General features: G+C 43.0%; 1 protein-coding gene across 2 annotated transcripts in view; it reads right to left on the bottom strand.

The window, feature by feature from the left end:
- PRR5L (proline rich 5 like) overlaps window positions 1-19,393 on the bottom strand; it is a 41,185-nt gene that overhangs the window by 7,535 nt on the left and 14,257 nt on the right. Inside the window, exons 1-5 of one of the 2 annotated variants that reach the window (XM_058807277.1) lie at window positions 17,877-17,974; window positions 16,109-16,157; window positions 7,250-7,307; window positions 4,204-4,295; window positions 756-896 (exon numbers count right to left, since the gene is read on the bottom strand). In XM_058807277.1, coding sequence (XP_058663260.1) covers window positions 756-896; window positions 4,204-4,295; window positions 7,250-7,307; window positions 16,109-16,157; window positions 17,877-17,929 — 393 coding nt within the window. In that variant the 5' untranslated portion in view covers window positions 17,930-17,974. Of the gene's footprint in view, window positions 1-755; window positions 897-4,203; window positions 4,296-7,249; window positions 7,308-16,108; window positions 16,158-17,876; window positions 17,975-19,393 lie in introns of those variants that run through there. The other variant, XM_058807276.1, reaches the window with a different exon arrangement.

Here is a 19,393-nt window from a genome sequence, read left to right as displayed (position 1 = left end):
TGTCCCTGCCCATGGCAGGCAGGTTGGAACTGTATGATCCCCTCCAAGCCAAACCATTCTATGATTCTGTCAACTCTAACATGTAAGATGGCATTTTTTCAGGACTGTCAGGCTGGGCAATACGAGAAAAAACCAAAACTGGCTGTATTTGACATGCTTGGAAAGTATTCTGTTGAGACCTGGAAAAAGAGGATAGTTACCACAGATGCTCTAGATCTCTTGGGAGAGGCCTTTGAAAGATGGCCTCTCATTTTGCCTGCTGCCAAAAGGTATTTCTCCTCTAATGGGCACTACTCAGCATCCCAGCCAGCCACGGTGCTGATGTCAAGCAACTAGAGCCACAGTCCATTCAAATTCCATTATCTGCTGTGATGGAGACTTGCCCTGTCCTTGCAAAGCTGAGAAATTATGAAAATTAGGGCACAAAGAGACATTCAGACAAGCTAGAAGATGAAAATTTGTGTGAAAAAGAGAGTACTGACATTGTTCCTAGATGTGGAGGAGAGGTATCAAAAAAAAAAAAAAAACCCAACAAAACCCAGCTCTTTCAAGGCAACATCTTTACCTGTTCCCAGGAAAGCTCGGGGCATCCAAATTCAGCTCTCATTTTAACACTGACCACTCCCAAATAAGCACACATCACGCCCCCTTCATCACACCCTCCACTCTCCCCACTTTTCCTCCAGTGTTTGTATGATTTCAACGAGGTCAAGATACCCAAGTGAGTCAGATGAAGAAGAGCAGAGGTTCCCCACCTGCAGAATTAACAGCATCTGGACAATGGAAGCTGGAACCTTTGTCTGGATCAGGGGGAGGATTTCTTCCAACTTTACTTTTAGCAAGACCAAGTCTCTGAAGCCAAGAAGAGCAATCTGACGGATAGTCAACTCCTGACCCTAAAAAAACAAAGGCAAAATCCAAGCGTAGATAAAGGGATGTGTGAGCATCATACCAGCACACGGGCACACAGACAGGAGGGTTTATTCTGCCCACTGCTGCCGTGGCAGAACACCCCCAGTCATTCATGTTGAGGATTCATGATACTCTTTAATTTCTTCCCTCTCAGTCTCACAAATTCTGAAGTGGGCACCGTCTCGTCTGTGGCATCACTAGGTTTGGAGCAAAGCCAGAAATGGGCCTGTAGTTCACCAAATGACTATGTATGTATTCATAAGCCCACTTGCCATCCAATTTGTTCACAAAAAACCCCAGGCTGGATGTAGCTTGTGCTTCTGGCACTTGGAAAAAAAGCACACAAGGTTTTGTAGGGAATTATGTTGTTTCAGAATATTTCTTAACTAAACCTACCTCTGACCTATACTGTACCCTCTTTTTGCTCAACATCTGCACTTGCTGATATGACAAAAATCTGCAAGTAATTCCATTACAGATTTTAGGATTTAGCCTGGAGCAAACCTAGCAAGACTGCTTGAACCAAACATAATTTTAAAAAGCAACAGCTTTAATATCGTCTGCAAGGCATTCCTATTTTACATCAACAACACAAGTGAGCAGGCATAACAGATGATATAATATTTCTCAACATTTTTAAACACAGTCTAACTCCATTTGGCATTCTGGTGTTACCACCTTCCCTCTGCTATGTTTAATATCTGCATGACTTTCTCTTGCCCCAGTGCAACTCAGCAGCAGAAATTTTTCTGCCAGCTCTGCCTAGCACTTTCCAGCCTGAAAAGTTTGCTTTGTTCTTCTCAGTATGTTAATCTCTGCCCCATGGTCTGCTTGGGAATCATTTTATGATCTCCATAACACACTCATAACATAGCAAATATCTAGCACTCATAACATAGCAAATATTTAGCTAGAAGAAATTAACAGCAGGTAATCATTAATTCATAACAGGCTGCAGGTCATAATTAACAGCATAATCAATACGTAAATATGAATTAAAACCAATAGTATGGAGGGGACCTTGGCCATAAAAAAAGCAGTTTGCTGTTTTAAACCATCACTGTGTAGGGAAAAAACGTGCAGGAAAGACCAGTACCTATCTTGAAACTATATCTCAGCAGCTGCAAACTTTTTATTTATATTATGCAGTTTAGTCCCATTAACTTCATACCCCACTTCAAAATGCAAATATGTTTCTGTGCCAAGCAAAACAAGATTTGCTATTCTTTTTTCCACACCAATAGTCACATCAACAGCTGCAACTCTACGAAAGCCAGTGAGTGACCTGTTTACATAGTTTCCCTCTGTACAGCAATTTAACCAACTTGGCTGCTTAAAGGTCATATTTCTGCAAGAGCTATGAGCCTTGGGGTTAAACTTAGCTGAGATAGCAGCCACACGAGGCTGGTGTGAGTTACTACCTTTGGTAACATACACTCACACTTGTGGCTGACTCAGTTTCATTCTCAATGGGTAATTGCTGGGATCACAGAAGAGCACAACTAAAAAATCCTGCTGGTATTTGCAGGAAAGGATACGGAATCAAGAACAAATTGACTTTCCTATCTACCAGAGCAGTGTACAAAGAACTGCAGCGTGATGGAAGGCACTCGCTGGATGAGCTCTCCTCACATGTTGTGACACACCACATAAGTGGTCACATACAGTTCCCTTTTTCTAGGAAAAGCCCAATCTTGTTATTAGGACACTGGCCTGGCATAAGAGCAACTTCTATTTCTTGCTGCACCAGCAATTCTCTCTGTGGTAGCCTAGAGCAGCTCACTCTGAGTTAAATTCTTGGATGTATTTAGGCAGCTTAACCCATCCATACATACAGTGTAGTACTTAGGTGCCTACAAAGCTTTAAATATCCTGCCTGTTTAACTTTCAGTTCCTCATTCAGAAAGTGGCAATACTTCCCAAACTTAAAGCTTTGCTGATATATTTTGAGTGACTCAGATATTGCAACAAGACAAATACAGCAAAACAATTATGCTTTCAAAGAATCTCAACGTCCTATAGTCATCCTTTCACCACTAAGTTAATTCCAAAAGCTTTACCCACAGTGTTGTAACTTCTGTCCCATTTTTCATCACAGACATTTAATAGCAGGGCAGTAGATTTTTCTGTTAAGTGGCAGAATTATTAGCATCAGTGGATATGACACAGTCAGCTCAATTGTTTCCACAGTACACAGGTAGCTGCTGTGCAGAGAAACCCCTGCCTAAACAGGTCACTCCCTCACTGAGAGTTAGCTGCAAAAGGAGAGAAGGGGAGGGTATTATAGTTGCACAGTTTTACCTGTCAAACACCTACCTTCAAGCATCTGGAGCAAGGAAAGAACAAAAATAAACACAGCAGAAAGGTTAGTGTCTGTCTTCGTAGAAGTCCTTTCTCTTTTAGGAAATGCCAGCTTTAATAGGATTAGAGGAAAAGGGCAAGCTTTGAGCTTTACCTGCTGCCTTTCAAATAACACAAGTGAAAAATAATTTGAAAAGGCTCTGGAAATAATGTCTTCCAGAAGAGGCAAAAGTCAGGGGGAGGAGGCTAGCATTTCCGAGAACGTCATTCTCCACATGGTACATTTTTCTTTTTCTCTGATGGCAGAAAAGTCAAAATAGGCTGGGGAGGTAATTAGACTGCTCATATAGAAACTCTGAGTAAAACTACATTAAAAAATGATACAGCTCAACACTTCTGATGGGATACTCAGCCTTCAAAATACCCAGTGTAAAAGGTTTTACATAAAGTGTTCATTCTTCCTCTACCCATAGACTTACATGTCCCCTTACTGAAGCTTCAAAAACCTGAGGATTTCCCAAAGGCACAAATGGGATATAAGCCCTTCAAAAGTCATTAGGGTGAGTTAATCACATTTTCTCCTGAGCTAGTCTTCAGATTTATACCTCTAAGACAAGCTGTCAGTGCTGTCATCTGCACCAACAGCCACAGCTATTTAAAAAAGAAGGAATGATAAATACAAATAGCCCAGAGCTTCAGTCTAGACAAGGCACAGTCCAACAGTTTCAGTATGCAAGCTAAGCTAAGCACAGAGAGTAGACAATTGGAAATAAATTCAGCCCAAAATATTGTGCTTGTGCAGTAGATTTTAGCAGCCCTTCTTATAGTTAATACTTGGATAAACTCTACTTTCTCCAAGATTTAGTTTAAAGGTTTTGACGTATATTTAGCCACTGGCCAAACAGTGCTGCTGGCAGAGAAGTTATAACCTGCCATTAGCAGGCATTGCAGTCACTTTGCTTCACCTGAGTGAACTGTAATTAGGATTACCTGGACTGGGTAGAATATTGCCTGGAGTGTAGGAAGAGTCTCTGTAAAATAGTGATCCCAGATTTCAGACAGGACATCAATGCGATCCTCACCTATGAAAACAGAGATCAGAGTAAGAGCTTTAGTGACAGGGACACTAAAAGCAAGTTGGATTTTCCAAGTACTCCCTAATTCCCCAGGTAAGGGACTTCATTTCTGCAGTTTCTGCCCAAAACTGGACATCACCCAGCTAAGCTTCCCCTTAACCAACAGAGACACAAGGCTGTCTGTGCAAACATGACATCATTTGTCTGTGCAAAACATGAGACCAATGCAAACAAAAGAGTGGAGCCCCTCTGGAACCAGAGGCTTTAACTCCACAGCCCAGGATTGTGCAACGGCAGAGTTCACAGTTAACATGCTCAACTAGCCCAGGAGAGACCACACAAAACCAGCTGAATCTGAGAACCAGCAGGTCAGGGCCAACATCAGCTGATCTCCAACATCATCCTGCAACAAGGTCAGGGAGAGCATTTGGAAGAGCTGAGCCCCCTCCAGCATCCACTCAGCACCAAGCAGCAGTCAGGTACCTGTCAGGGATCCCAACAAAGGTACTAATGACAAATAAGGCACTTGTGAAGGTTCCCAAATGAAATCCATTTGTGGCCAACCCTTATATGACTAATTTAAACATCCCCAAGTGTAACTGGGTACTTAAAACCAAGGCAGACTAAGCTGTGAATCTTGGGATTCCCATAACAGGAATACAGTTGTGATCAAATTATGCTCATAGGTCTGACTTACAGAGCTGGGCACTCCTCAGCATATGGGCCCAAAGCCTCTCAGTTTTTTAGCTTAAGGTTTGCAATGTTTATTTCAAGTTTAAGAGGAATCCCTGGACTCTCAGGTGCAAACAGACTCAGGGTTAAAACCCCAAGCTTCTGACAAAAGGATTTTCCAGGATACCTCTCAGGACTTCAGAGGCAGTCTAGACTCAAGGAGCAGTAATGGAAGATGGTCACTCATGACAGCTTTGAGGGCTCATCCTCAAGGTCACTAAAGGCCCAACATGAGGAACTGGAATACATGTAAAATTGCAACTCAAAGGAGCCTTATGACTCTGTACTGAAGTGCTTTCCTCATCTGCAGGCTTCCACACAGACTTTCACTCTGCTTGCCCAGTTTGTGCTGCTTAGGACACAGCCAGAGAGCAGAGAGCCAGCAGGACCAGATCCTGCAGACATTTCCCTTTGAGCAGAGAGCCAGCCCACTAGCAACCACAGAAAATTTCAGAGATGCCTCACTGTGTCAGGTATGATTATGGCTTCAAATCTGGAACTTCAGGCAGACAAGAAATGACCCAAAACCCCCCCAACAGCCTCCCATTACCACAACAGCCAAGTGCAAGCGAAAAAGACAACAGGAAACAGATTAATTGAATGTTTAAAATTTCCCTCCTCTGCCTCCTACCCAGGACTACAATGCTTTGCTGTCTGGAGACACAATGAAATGTCAGAGATCACTTCTCCTTCTGAAGGGGAAGCAGGAATGGTTTGTTTCTTCAAGAAATCATAAATCCTGCAGGCATTGAAAGAGATTCTGACAGATTGTATAAAGAAAAATCACGTTAAAGAGGGTGTGATTGAAAAATAGACTCAGATGAAACATTGCCATGCCCTGCAGCCACTCTGTCTGGGTGCAGGGCAGTGTAAGTTTTCCAGGAAGACAGAACTAACCAAGAAGCATGTACAAGAAATCCTCATTGCTGTGACCACAAGACCTGCAACAAGCCCACACATTATAAAAGAAAGGTGCCCATGAGTCATCTCCTGCAGTGATGCCAGCCTGCACAGTGAACTGGCTCCAGTGTCGCTTCAAGCTAGGGACAGAAAAATGAGGCATAGAAGGTGTTTTGCTGTCTGCCTGGGAAACTTCATCTGACCCAAACTACCTGAGCACCTGCAAAACACTCTTGGGCAGCTCTCAGCTTATTACAGAGTCAAGCTCAATTTTCATAATGCTAAAGCAGACCCTGGAATAGTTTTATACGAGTACAGAAACCAAAGTCTCTGGTAAGCTGTGCAGCATTCATTCTGAAGAGCTGGCAGTGGCAGGGCAGGTACCCACATTTAGAAATGCAGGAGTCTGCCTTTTTTCCACATCTTGGAAAATACAGGAGTCTGCCCTTTTTCCTCCCTCACAGGGTCAATGCTGAGGAAGCACACCCCAAGCAGGAGGCTGGCAACCCCTTAACTCCTTTGGGGCTCAAATCCTACAGCCTGCCAGCTGGGTGAGGTCACTTGGTGAAGACTGGTGCAGAGGAATCCAGGCCCAGCAATGACGTGAGATTATAAGCATCTTTTGGCATTTAATGATCCACATACAACACTCTGGTGATTAGCAAGAAATCTTCTCTGCAGGCTAAAAAACTGGGTCAAACCAAACAGCAGCTTGGTTTTGAATAAAGATGTGCTGGCTTCACTTGAGCACACAGTTTCTGAATGTGAGCAGCTCCCCACAGGTCCAGCACTGAGTGGCCACACCACACTTGCCTTGGCCCACAGGCTCTGCAGCCTTAGTTTGAACACAGCTCCATGCGTGATCGACTTCTTTCCTGAAGGATTTCATTCTCACCCAAAAGACTGTTCTTTTCTTTAAATTTACACAAGGAATGATAGTTCAGCTCTCAAAGGCATGACAGAGAAACCAAAATAATGCTTACATCAAGCTGCAAATCACATTGAGAAGTGAAAGGCAGAAGGCAGCTCCAAGCAGTTTCACAACAGATCCATGTCCAGACCAGAACTGCCATGAGCCCAGGTTCAGCTGCCACATGAGAGCCACGTTGCTGCTTTTGTGGTGCAGTTATGGCTGGTGGGAGCATCGTGGCTCTGGGACAATTCAAACAGCCCTCCCTCTCTTCAGCCTCACAGGGCTCCCAAGGGGCTGTGTGACACCCCAGGACAGCACCAGACAGGGCTATTTGCTTTCCAGACATGCAAATCATCTCATCTGACCAAAATCAAAGCACAACTCCATTCCAGAACAGGTTTCCTACTATACTTACCTTCACACAGCTTGACCTTCTCCTCCACGAACAGCAAGCCTTTCGCAAGGAGCTGGTTCTGCCAAGGGAAAAGAGAAATTTATTTATTTATAATGAACATGGAAGAATTCACTTTTGTCAGATACTACCCACTCTGCATGCATTAATCTTAAGATTAGTCATGTTGCAGTGACTTCTTCCAGCACTGGTCTCAGTGTGAATGCTAGGCATTCCTTAACCCCTTCATGTTCAGCTAGACATGAGAACGCAACAGAAGAGAATGAAACATCTCCCAGAAATGGAAAGGGTCACAGGGAGGGAGTCAAGAAAATAAAATAGTTCTTACCATAATGGTGCACCCACATAAGCTATAACTCAATTACAGGATGGAGGTGATCAAAGAGTCAAATGCTATGAAAATGTCCCACTCTTCTCTTCTTTTCTGCACTTGCTTTTTGCACTTGCTTGTCTAACTGCACAGCAGGCCAAGTTCAGCTCCCTAACATCCACTTCTCTATTCCTACCTACCGTCTTTCCATGAGGCCATTCTTTTTGTATTAAGAAGTTGGATCATCTCAGTGTGCAGTGTCAAGCTGCAGAAGTGGCAGGACTCGGTCTTTCTAGATGAACTTAACACTCATGGACCAGACAGATCAAGACATCAATAAGCCTGTTTGCAGTTCAGGACATCCAAATACCTGATGAGCTTTTTGTTCCAACTTCCCCAAACAGAAGAATGGTGCAAAAAAAACAGCTATCTTTTTGTTCTCCCGACAGCACCAGGTGAATCAGTTATTCTGAAAAGCTTTGAGAATGCCAGAGAAAGGCACTGCAATCCCACATAATACACTATTACTGCATCCTAAAAAAAGGTACAGAGATCACATTGACAGAGAACATAGGCCTTCTGCCTCTCTGAAAGGATTCAGTATCAGGGTAGCCCACAACAGTCAGAGATGACTCCCCCACTGTTCAGCCTCTGGTTTTAATGGGAACGAGGTCAAGGCTGCACTTTTGAACCTTCCACCAGCCAAGGAGCAAGGCACATCCCTGTCATTCCCAGTGCACAATGCTGTTACCCCACTGCCTGGACACCACCACAGCCTCCTGATGAGTTGCCTTAGTGCATCCTGCCCCGGTGCTCCTGCTCTGCATTGGAAACCTGCCTCTGGAACCACACACCAGCCTGGCTCACCCTGACACGGAGACAGGCATCTGTGGAACACCCCAAGCCAAGAGAGCAGCACACCTCTGCATCCTCCCTTCAACAGGAAGCTATCACAAAGCTGGGTATAAAAAGAGGAAACAATCCTCTGTGACATTCTCAGGCTGGGAGATGTTTTTCGCTTGGGCAATGACAACAGGAATTAACAGGCTGGATAAATATGGTCACATAATGAAAAAAACCTACAACATTTCCAAACATTAGCAATGAGTGGAAGGTGACAGTTTTATGAAGATCCTCTAGCAGAAATATGGGCTTTGGAGGGAAATACTAAGTTACCAGGCTGTTCATTCAAGTTTTAGATTTGTTCAACAGAAATAAATGGCTACACATAAACTGATCTCAACAACAACAAAAAAGCTTTCCAGGAAAAACTAATAGTATGAAAAAGGAGGGAGAAAGAAATCTGTAATGAAGAAAACCATAAGGGGAAAAAAGTGAAACCCACTTCCACTAGAAATATTTTTCTGCTTGAACAATAGATGTTGGAGTGATATGGCATGTTAATCCTCCTTTCAGTTCATTAAAAATAGTACTGAACTTCTTTATTTTTCAACCTGTAGCTCAAGGCAATTCTCATATACTGCAGGGGAAATTTACAGCTGGTCTTTAATACTGTTTTAGTTTAAACTACTTTGTAATATAAAGGTGTGTATATATATACACGCATATGAGGATGTGATACTTATTTTCTTGTGTTTCTCTCAAGAAATATGAATTCCTTCTCTATCTGCCATAGAACATTAGATTTAATTTTACATATGTTTCTCGCTCTGGATACAATTTTCCAGATACTTTGCCTAAAAGTTAATATTATTGATATTTTTTGCTTCCAGGGAGGATTTTTTTTTTCTTTTGCAACTATGTCAGCAACCAAAGAACACATTTGTACATGCTAGTGAACAGCACAGCTGTATCTATTGCAAAATAGATATATTAATCATTACTCTGTGGTAACAAATTTATAATGCCCCTATGAATGTATTTTAACAATTCCATGTGCTAAAGAGATTGCATAATCTCACTCAAAGGATTTCCTTAAAAAAGAGATTAGGGCTATATAGTTACTGTAGTTACTGCAGACTTTTCACTTATCCTCTCAGATTTTTCCTTTTCCTTGGAAGAGACTTAAAAAAAAAAAAAGTAAAATCAACCCACACTTTATTTCCCTTCTCCCTGTCCTGAAAATATCTGGCAATGTTACTTCTCCTTCTCTTCTGCAAGAAGTCACAGGCTTAGAAACTGATTCAATCCAAGCATTAATCCCTCAGGGCAAGCCAGACAGGCAAATCGTCATTACGAAACCCTACAGGCTCTGCTGACAAATCAATACAAGCTACTCCAGCTGCAGTGGAGGTCTGTTTCAGACCTGGTCTAGATTACAAGTCTCATTTTGCTGCTGCATCCCTACTTGCCAGAAGCACACAGCTAAGAGGAAAAATAAATCTTCTATTTAAAGCGAAACCAGATAAAGACTAATACCAAGTAACCTTGAAAGGTACATTTATATGAAAAAGTTCAGCTGCCACCTTCCATCTCTTTGCAATTACAGCTGAACAGGGATGGGAGCTTGGGGGAGCAGGGATTCCCTTCCCTCCCCAAATGAGCTTTTCCTGGTTTCCAGGGTGTTTTCCTCACCCTCTGCTGGGACACCATGGGATGCTGTATGCTCATTGAGGGAGGCACAAACATGCCTTTACTCTTTGCTACTCTGCTGTGCAGAGAAACAAAGTCCCAACTTCAAAACATGTACGTGCAGTTGAGAAATCTGGAGAGAGATTTTGCAGCAGACAGAAGTCACCTTGTGAAATCTCACAGCCTGATTCCTTTTCTGAGAGCAGTAAACCAAAATAGCTGACTCAGATACACCAGTAAGAAGGGCAGCTAAAAGAAAGCTCTCAAGTAAATTTTTAAATGTCTTAAGTTTTTAAAGACAGGATTCAAAGTGAAAATAATCAGTTTTCATTTGTTCCTCAGTAAAGAGACTCTCACAACATATCTGTGATTGCTACTCCTTAAAGTAAGTCATCCTCAAACCATTTGGAATAAAAAAAAAATTTGAAGGCAGTCAGCCACCACCTTATAAAACCCACACACTTTCCTGATAATTTCTTCCTTTTTTCTGGCACAGATATTTTCCTCTTTCCCTTCCCTGTTAGAGAAATTGAGGCAAATTTCTCCATGCATGCCCAATGGAGTAATACCAGCGCCACCATCCTCCCAGAAGGTGAAAGCTGTCCCAGGCACAACAGCTGGGGCTCCTCTCTCAAAGCAGCAGAGCCTGCAGTGCCCAGCACCTTCTCCCTCCCTCCCTGCCACTGCAGGATCTGGGCATTCCCAGCGGGGCCCCTCCTGGGCAGAATGGTGCCCTCGGACTGTGCCTGAGGCAGATCAGATGCTGCCTGTCAGAAGCACGCAGTCAGCAGCGTGGGTGTGGTGCCAGCCCCCAGACAGAGCCAACAGGAAGGATTTGGGGTGACAGCCATGCCACCAGCACAGCTTGCTCTGCTCTGAGTGCTGCATGCAAGCAGAAGCCTGGTGGAAAACAGCTGAGATGCTTTGGCTGCAACTCCACAGAAATCATCAAGGAGGCTCAAGCCATCCCAGGCAACTTCACATCTTGCCTGAATGCCATGTCTGCAGTACAGCAAAGTACAAATTAATCCCCCTGCTAATAACAAGTCAGTCATTACCTTTGAGGGAAAAAGGCTTACACAAACATTCATATAATTACGGATAAATTCTGCTTTCCCTTAATATCTCCAAGCCAAACATGGCTAGTATGCCTTTTAAAAGCCACCTTCATATTAACAAATTAATATTAGTTTATCAAACAACATAAGCTTGAAACAGAAGTAAACTGATCCAGAACATACTCAAATTAATTGACCTCATTTTGCTGGGTGGAAAAAAATTTTTTCTACAGAATATTACTGCATTTCTTAAACGCACCCTGTTTTACAGGCAGCTGAGGCTTTGTGTTCTAGTGCTAAACCACACTTTTACAGGCTCTACAAGCAAATAGCCACTGCTTTGTGGATAATCTGATGTAAATTTGAGAGAAAAAGCATCATCCAAACTTACTTGGCAATTATTTTCTACAAAGTTATTGCCAGCTGCACACAAACCTAATTCTTGGCAGTGTTTCACAAAATACAAATTTGTGTGAGCTGCAGTATCTCATATCTAGAGCATCCTCCCACCCCCATCTTTTTTTCTTTAACAAGAGGGGAAATACTGACAGAAGTAGAGAGATCACTTCGATCCCACATAGGGGAGAAACTGCAAGATAAATATGAAATCACATCCTAAAATGACTCTTCCTAGAGCTGGTTTTGTTCACAACAGATAAAAAAGAAAGCCCACTTGAAGAGATGAAAGTGAGGCAAGGAGGGTAAGAAGTGGAGCAGAGCAGGCAGACCAAGTAGGCAGCACTGCTACGATCCAGACCACAGCGAGGCAGGGAGCAGCTCTGGGAAAACCCCACAGCCAGGGCCCCTGAATTCACCCTGATTATCCCTGCTCCAGGGGGGATTCTGCTCAGCCAGGCCATGGCATCCTGGCCATGCTCTGAGTGGGAGCAACCTGGCTCCCTTTGGAAGGACTCACACACATCTACAGAGTGCTGGGGCCTGAAAGGAGGTGTCCCTGCTGCCACCCAGGACGAGTGCTGAGCTGCTGGGGGATTCCATCCATGATAACAAACCTGGGCAGTTGCCATAGAGCCTCTGGAGCTGCTCCATCAAAGCTGCTCTAGAAAGTGCCAGATGAAGCAGAAATAATTAGCAGACCTGCAAGAACAGAGGTTCCCAGACAAATAGAACAATAAAGACCAGCTTGACCCAAAAGAGTATTGCAGACACACAGCTGAGCTCTGCAAATCACACAAGTGTGAATTCTGTTCCTTGTGCAGCAGCCGAGCTGCTGCAGGCCCTGGCAGCAGGCACAAGACAGCACTTGGCTAGAGAAAAGCTGGTGCTGCCTGTATCCAGGAGTAACCATCACTGCAATAGCCTACACAACTATTTCCTTGCCTTGCTGTGAAACAGGTAGACACAGAAACCTGTCATCAAGGAAGGATGCATCACACCCCCTGTATTTTTCTCTTTAGCTAAGCAGCCACATGGCCTTTTCAGCAGCCACATGGCCTTTCAGCTATGCTTCACAAAGCAGCCTTTCACGGGAGCAAGCAAACATCGTGAGAGATGCGGGAGTCATCTCTCCAGGCTGGAGTTCCAGGAAAACATGCAGTGGGGACCTTAAAAAAAATCTTTATGGTGCCACAAGAGAGGGAGGAGAGCAGGTTTCCCCCTATCACTGCAGCCACCGTGCACAGCTGTGGAGCCTACAGCGAGAGAAACTGACTACAGAAAGGTTCACCAGCACCACTACTGACTGCTCTAAAGGCAAAGATAAAATCAGTTTTGGTTTGGACCCAGGCTCGCCTCATTGTTGACACCACTTGCTTTTCAGCTATTTATTATCCTCTTGCTGCCTGGACTTTGCTTGACACCTCAGCAGTGTGTGCTCTCACACGCTGCAGCTTCGCACGAACAGCAAGCTGGGTCTAATTCTGAGTCAGGATTTGCGGGCGCCTCTCCGCTGCAGCAGGCTGGAAATTATGTAACAGCTTGCCTCTGGTTTTGAGACATCAAAAATCTCATTGGATTAGATGAGGAAACACAGTCCACTTGCCATTCCTCACCTACCAGCTCTCCCAGCTCAGGGAGTGGACATCAGGCATCAGCTCTGGGCATTTGACTTTCTGCATTTGCAGCCTATGGGTTCTGGGAGAGGATACAGTGCCTGGGAAGGGAACGGGTCTCTCTGCCTTGGGAGGAGACAGTTTGGAGTTAATAGACACAAATGCAATTCCATTTTGTCCCCCATGAGTTTCAAGATTAACAAGTCATCCCTTCCAGAGGTTTTTTTTCAGGCTGTTGTAGAATGAGGCAGATAATGCATCAATTTATCAACGCCTGCTGATTTTATATTTAAATTTTTTTTCTCCACCAAAACAAGGGCCAGACAGTAAGAAAATGAAGGGAGCTTATCTGAAAAATCACACAGCTCCACCAGAGAAGTCCCAATTGCCAGTACACCCTGTTCCTCCAAATCCCAGCCTCTTACCTTCCACGGTCATAAGATTTCCACCTATTGCAGACCACCAGCAAAGGAACCCAGCAGTGAGAGCAAATGGTGCCCTGCTCGGTTATTGAGCAGAGAGGTAGGTACAAATGCCCCTCTTCAGGAAATTCTGACTCAGTTCATGGGCAAAGTCAGTCCTGAAAAACCTGAGCATGAAGCACTGCTGTAAGGCAGATCTGCAACAAATGCTGCAAGTCCCAACTATCTGGCATTTTCCCTCAGGCTTCAATCCAAGGAGAGGGGTTGTATATACAGTAGGATTGCTAAAGCAGCAGATTTATAAACACAACTTTCCTTCAGAATGAAACATCTGAGTTTGCACTGCAGCACTTATGGGAATTATATTTCTCTTTCAAAGACAAAACAGACTCATTAACTCTGGTATGATGATGGCTTGGTAGCAGAAAAAGACTGCGTAAACTCCAACCATTTCCTAAAAATTCCTTTAGCAATTTCAGGAGCTAAAAACTGTTAATTTGCATGAGTGCTGATGAAAAGGACTTGTGAGTAATTAAGTCAAGTTGATCACAAAGGTAGCTTTGTCTTACTATAAAAGCTCTGTTCCATTTTAGTCTTGAATATTCAATGCTTATAAAAATGTGCATGTGTGAGTGTATAAAATTTACATAATGTAAAATCCCCAACTCTTAAAACAAATGTGATTTTAAAGTTCCTCTTAGTGGCTCCAGTTATAAGTGCCACGGCATAAAAAATGGAAAACGTTCAAGTCAGTTTATCACATCTAAATATTACATGATCCCATTAGTTGCTCTAATTGCTGCTAGGATATTTAAAACTGCCTGGCTACAGAGAGAGCATATTCTTCAGGGTCCATTTCAATGCAGGAGGACAGAAAACGTGGTTCTTGGAATAGTTTTCAGCGGGCTTTAACAGATGTCAGAGGAAGTCACTGCCAAAAGATGCACTTCCACTCCGCTCCGCATCCTGGCGACCCACTCCCAGCACCTCCCCCATGTCAGAGGTGATGACCACAACACGTCAAAGGAAGTAGTTGGAAACATTGGGTTTTTTCTTTCAAGGTTATTTTTCAGCCAAATCAGCAGCTTGATTCAACTCTGCTCATCTTGGTGGCAGCAGTACTGCCATAATTCAGCTGGCATCAGCAGTGAAACAGAACCCACAGACAAATGAAATAATGCTGTCAGCCCTTCTTTGGCACATGAACAGTCTTTCCCCACTCCGTGGCCCTAGGATTTCTCAGGAAAGAGGGTTTCTGAGGAAAGACATTCAGGAGGGAGTGGTAACTTTTATCATGGCCATATGCCGTTAGTCTAGAGTCAGAAATAAGTCTGCATCTTACCTCACAGAGGGAAAAATCTCACTTCCAACAATAGCCTTTATCTCACAGTTTGTCCCACAACTTGCCTGCACCAAGAGTTTTACCTCAGGCTAAGTCTGACAGATGCCAAGTTGCTCCTTTTGACACTGAGCAAAAATACCCCAGAAATTAAATGTGAGTGCTGGTGGCTGCCACCCCACTCAGGGTCTAGGAAACATCCTGCCTTGTGCCGCCAGCAGCTGCCTCTGCAGTAAACAACTTGTGCACAGAGGGGCTGGGGAAGTGAAACAGAACTGCCCCTGGGGCAGGAGTTTTCTTCTCACTTGATAGCACAGCAGGGGGATTTTTTAAAGGCATGTAATCTAATAAATCACGTAATCTGATAGGAAACAACACTAGTCTTCTTTTTCCTCTTTCAAGCTGTTAGCACGCACACAGCAGCATCAGCCGCTTCAGAAAGTACAGAAATTTTCTCTCCCTTACTCAAAGGGAAGAAAACCCTCTTGTTTCCAGCAGCCCTTTTTTTTTTTTAGCAGTCAACAAATTAAACTGAACAAATTAAAACACTGAAAACCATCAGTGCCTTCTAAAAATCATCCAGCAGGCTTTCACACGGTTACATAAGAACCTCTGCCTACCTGACCAGTGTCAATAAAACACAGCTACACGTATTCACATTTGTGATTGTTCAGGTCTGTCATGGTTACTTCATCTTGCACATTTTTCTTTTTCAGAAACTGCATTTATATTTGTGGGACTAAAAGGCAAACATCACCCAGGTTGATTTCCTGCTGATAGAAACTTCCTTCTCTTTGCCCCCTCCAGGCAGTTGTCATTATCTTTCCTCTTTCCCTTTGCTGGCCCCTGTTGCAGAAAACCTTTTGATTTTTCTACACTCCAGAAAAGGCATCGCATCTTCTTTAAAAAACTTCAAGTGAATTCCTTGTTGATCTTGGCAGGCTACTAGCAGCATTTCTTAAGTGCAAAGGAAGATTATCCTTAATTCTGCACTCACATCAATAAAAATATTTACTCCCAGGGCTATATGGCCCACATTTTAAAAGTCCAGTACCTCCATCGTCTTCCTCAGTAAAACAAAAACAAAACTTGTAGGCTACACACATGTAAAAAGGGATCCTAGTTTTGTTATAGGCTAAAAAGCTGAAGGGAGCAGACTTCAAAATAAAGCAAGCAAGTCATGCAATACCTGAAAGTAATCTGTGATGAAGGATCCAAGTTCACTCTTCAGCAGCCGTCTGTAGACAGAAGGAATGGAACCATGAAGTAGCAGCCACTGCTGGTCATTTCTTACAGCTATATCTGCACTTTACTACCAGGCATACCAAAGATACAGCAATGTATGGGAATGGGTCCTTTTGGACACAGATTTCTCTTACATACGTATTTTACAAAGGCTATTCTCAAATTATAAAGGAATTAAACAGTTTCTCTGAAGTCTTCGATATTATAAACCATACACCTAGAACAAGTGAAAAAATAAATTACCTCCCTGAATGAACAGAAAGCTGGGAAGAAAATCTGGAGTTATTTAGATTGAAATCCATAATTTTTTCTGCTTTCTTGTTTAAACAAAGATGCCTTTCATGTCATTGAAGACAGCATATCTCCCTAATATTGTACTTCCTTTTCTTTTGGAAGTAGAAAGAGAGGAGAAATGAAACAGAAGCTGCACCCACATTTTAACTGACACATTTCAAACAATAAAAAACAAGGCATATTTTCCAAGGAAGAAATTCTAGAAACTTAACAAGAGGTGTTTCAAATACATACAGGCAAAAACCACTCTAAAGAAGTCTTTTTGATGAAAATTGTTGGCTTTTAAATTAGGCCGTGATAAAAGCTTTAAATTCTAATACATATTTGTGGTTTTAAAAAAATTATGCAAAAATCAGGATTGTTTTACATCAGAGGCAGCATCACAAAAACAACTCAGGATATTCAGTGCATTTGCACTTTAAGCTTTCAGTGATTGAGAATAAATTCTGTAGCAGTAAATTCTGCCTAAAATTTAAAGGTTGCCCAACATTTGCCAATGCCAAACTCTGCAATTTTTTTTCTGTTCTAAGAGTTTTGCTTTTTACCAATGTGAAGTACAGTCAAGAGCTCTTGAAAACAGCATTTGAATCAGCAATCATCCAGCTCTTAGGCTGGGTTTTTACCACCAAACTATGCCCCTTTACCTCATCTCTGCTCAAAGTCAAATTTGACAGCCTTCCTCTCTAACCCCTTTACAATGCTTCTGCATTTATGAGCATGCCAATGTGCCTTTACTCTTTCTCTCTCTGAGTGTTTGTATTCACCCACCCAAATCAAAGCCCATGTCTATGTCCATGAGACCAATAAATCAGGTAAGTCTTTGGGGACTGATTTGTCAGAAGCTTTTCCACTGGCTTCAGCCAATCCACCTGACTTGACAAGCCCAGCGGGATTTGGCTTCATGAAGGTAAGACCAGCAACCAGACACTTGCACCTTAGGAAAAAAATCAAGGGAGGGGTCTCTTCCTAAGCATGGCCAGGTCATCTCCCACTTACAGAAATTCCATTTAACAAAGGCATTTATTACATTTCCTTTTGCTGTGACAACTGACTTTCAGAGCAGGTAAAAAAAAATTAAGTTAGCCAGTGAGATGTTATCAAATCACAGCAAGATAAAATCTAGGTAGCAGCAATCCAGAACAAAATGTTACCACCTGCTCATCTCCTGGTCCTGTCATTACCATCCTTCTTTAAAACTGTCCCATGCTTCCCCTCTGCCAAATGATGAACCATTGTGCAGAACCTGAGAGCCTCTTACTGCATTTGCAAACTACAACCCAGGAGCTGAGTGGAGAACTACAAACAAGGGTGAGGAAAATGCACCAGCTCAACTTCATGGCCCACAAGAGTTGTCTGTCTCAGAGGTCTGGCTTTTCTCCAGTGTCAAGCTAAGGATTCCCCTTGTGCACAGAGCTCACCCTGTGCTGGGAGCTCCATCCAGAACCACAGGTGTGAGGCTGCAGGTGTTCATGCAGACACACGCAGAGGCCTGTCCTTTGCTCCTTAGATGGGCATTAATGTGGATCTGAAATGGTCTATTTAAAGAGTGACATTTGGAGATGTAACCAATGCTCAGGGCACCTGCAGGAACATTAATCATGTAATTCAAGGTGAGTGCTTCCAAGTACAGCCTGGCAGTGCATGTCTGCGAAAAAGGGCATTTCCCCTCCCACCACAAGCACTGCCCTCAAAGCACACATAGTACATAAAGAATTTCCTGTTCTTTGCCTGGTTTTCACCACTCTGCATTCACTTCAGCGACCAGCATGAAGAGAGCATGGTCCAGCCTCTGGGGCCAAGCCCAGACCCCACAGCAGTTCTGCCCAGTTCTGCCTCCCTGGAAGGGTGGGAAGGAGCACCTCCTTGCACTTCAGGGGAAAAGCAGGATGCAGCCACTGCCATGGGCAACAGGCGAGTCACAAAGCCCAAAGCCACTCCCCAAGTCTGCTAACAAGCTGGGGCTTTAGGTATTTCCCAAGCCTTATGACATCTGGTTTTATTTTCTTGTCCACAAATACTCATCCCGTGGAGAATTAAGACTGCTCCAAGTGCTTAAACCTAACTTGAAGACTTCTGACCTGAACACACTAAAATATCATTAAAGTGCAAGATGCTGCCCTTGCTCAACTCTCAAAAGGAATTACATTAAACTTTTTGGGTTTGGGACTAGACCAAATTGGACAGAGTCTCCTGCCCTGATAGCTGCATTTATTTTGAAAGTGGGGAAAGGGGTAGTTTAGACTGCTGTTTAGTACATACTTAGCTCAAACTGTCATTTGAATCTTTTGGAGCTCAAAAAAATGCAATAGGAATGAGGGGAGGGCAAACAAAAGAAGAAGAGAGACACATGACAGCACTCTTGATGAATTAATATGGATGCACTGGTAAACAGAGGAGGAGGAACCTACATCCATTAGCCCTGACAATACTTCCCTCAGCAGCACTTGGAAACCAAGGCAAGAATAAATAGTTCTTTATCTACTCCACAGTCCTATCTATTGCTAATCAAACTTTCCAACTAATCAGAATGAAACCACAGATAATCATGAAACCGGCTTTTAAAAGAAAATGATACTTTTAACCATCACTAGCATCAGTGACAAAAAATGTTAGCTAGGTTTTTAGTTGTTTTTATCTTTACTGTTCATATTTTCAGGTTTTGCTCTGCAATTATCATGTGAAGATTAAGCCTTTAAACAAAATGCTGTGGTTTGCTTTAAACACTCCACAGTTCTGAGAAGTTTGGTTTAAGAAAAGAGATGCCAATATTATTATATATAAAACACATCCAAAGGAGGCAGAGTTCCTAGGAGGGAACAAAATCCTTACAACCCAAGCCAATACACAACCTGTCCTTATCAAAGCTACACAAGTTGGAGAAAAATGATCCAAATTATCCCATGCCATTCATGTCACTCGATAGCAAGAAAAAGTA

This window comes from Ammospiza caudacuta, chromosome 6 (genome assembly GCF_027887145.1).
Source record: "Ammospiza caudacuta isolate bAmmCau1 chromosome 6, bAmmCau1.pri, whole genome shotgun sequence".
NCBI lineage: Eukaryota > Metazoa > Chordata > Aves > Passeriformes > Passerellidae > Ammospiza > Ammospiza caudacuta.
The sequence above is the reverse complement of the archived record's forward strand: the minus strand, read 5'-3'. Positions and strand labels throughout refer to the sequence as shown.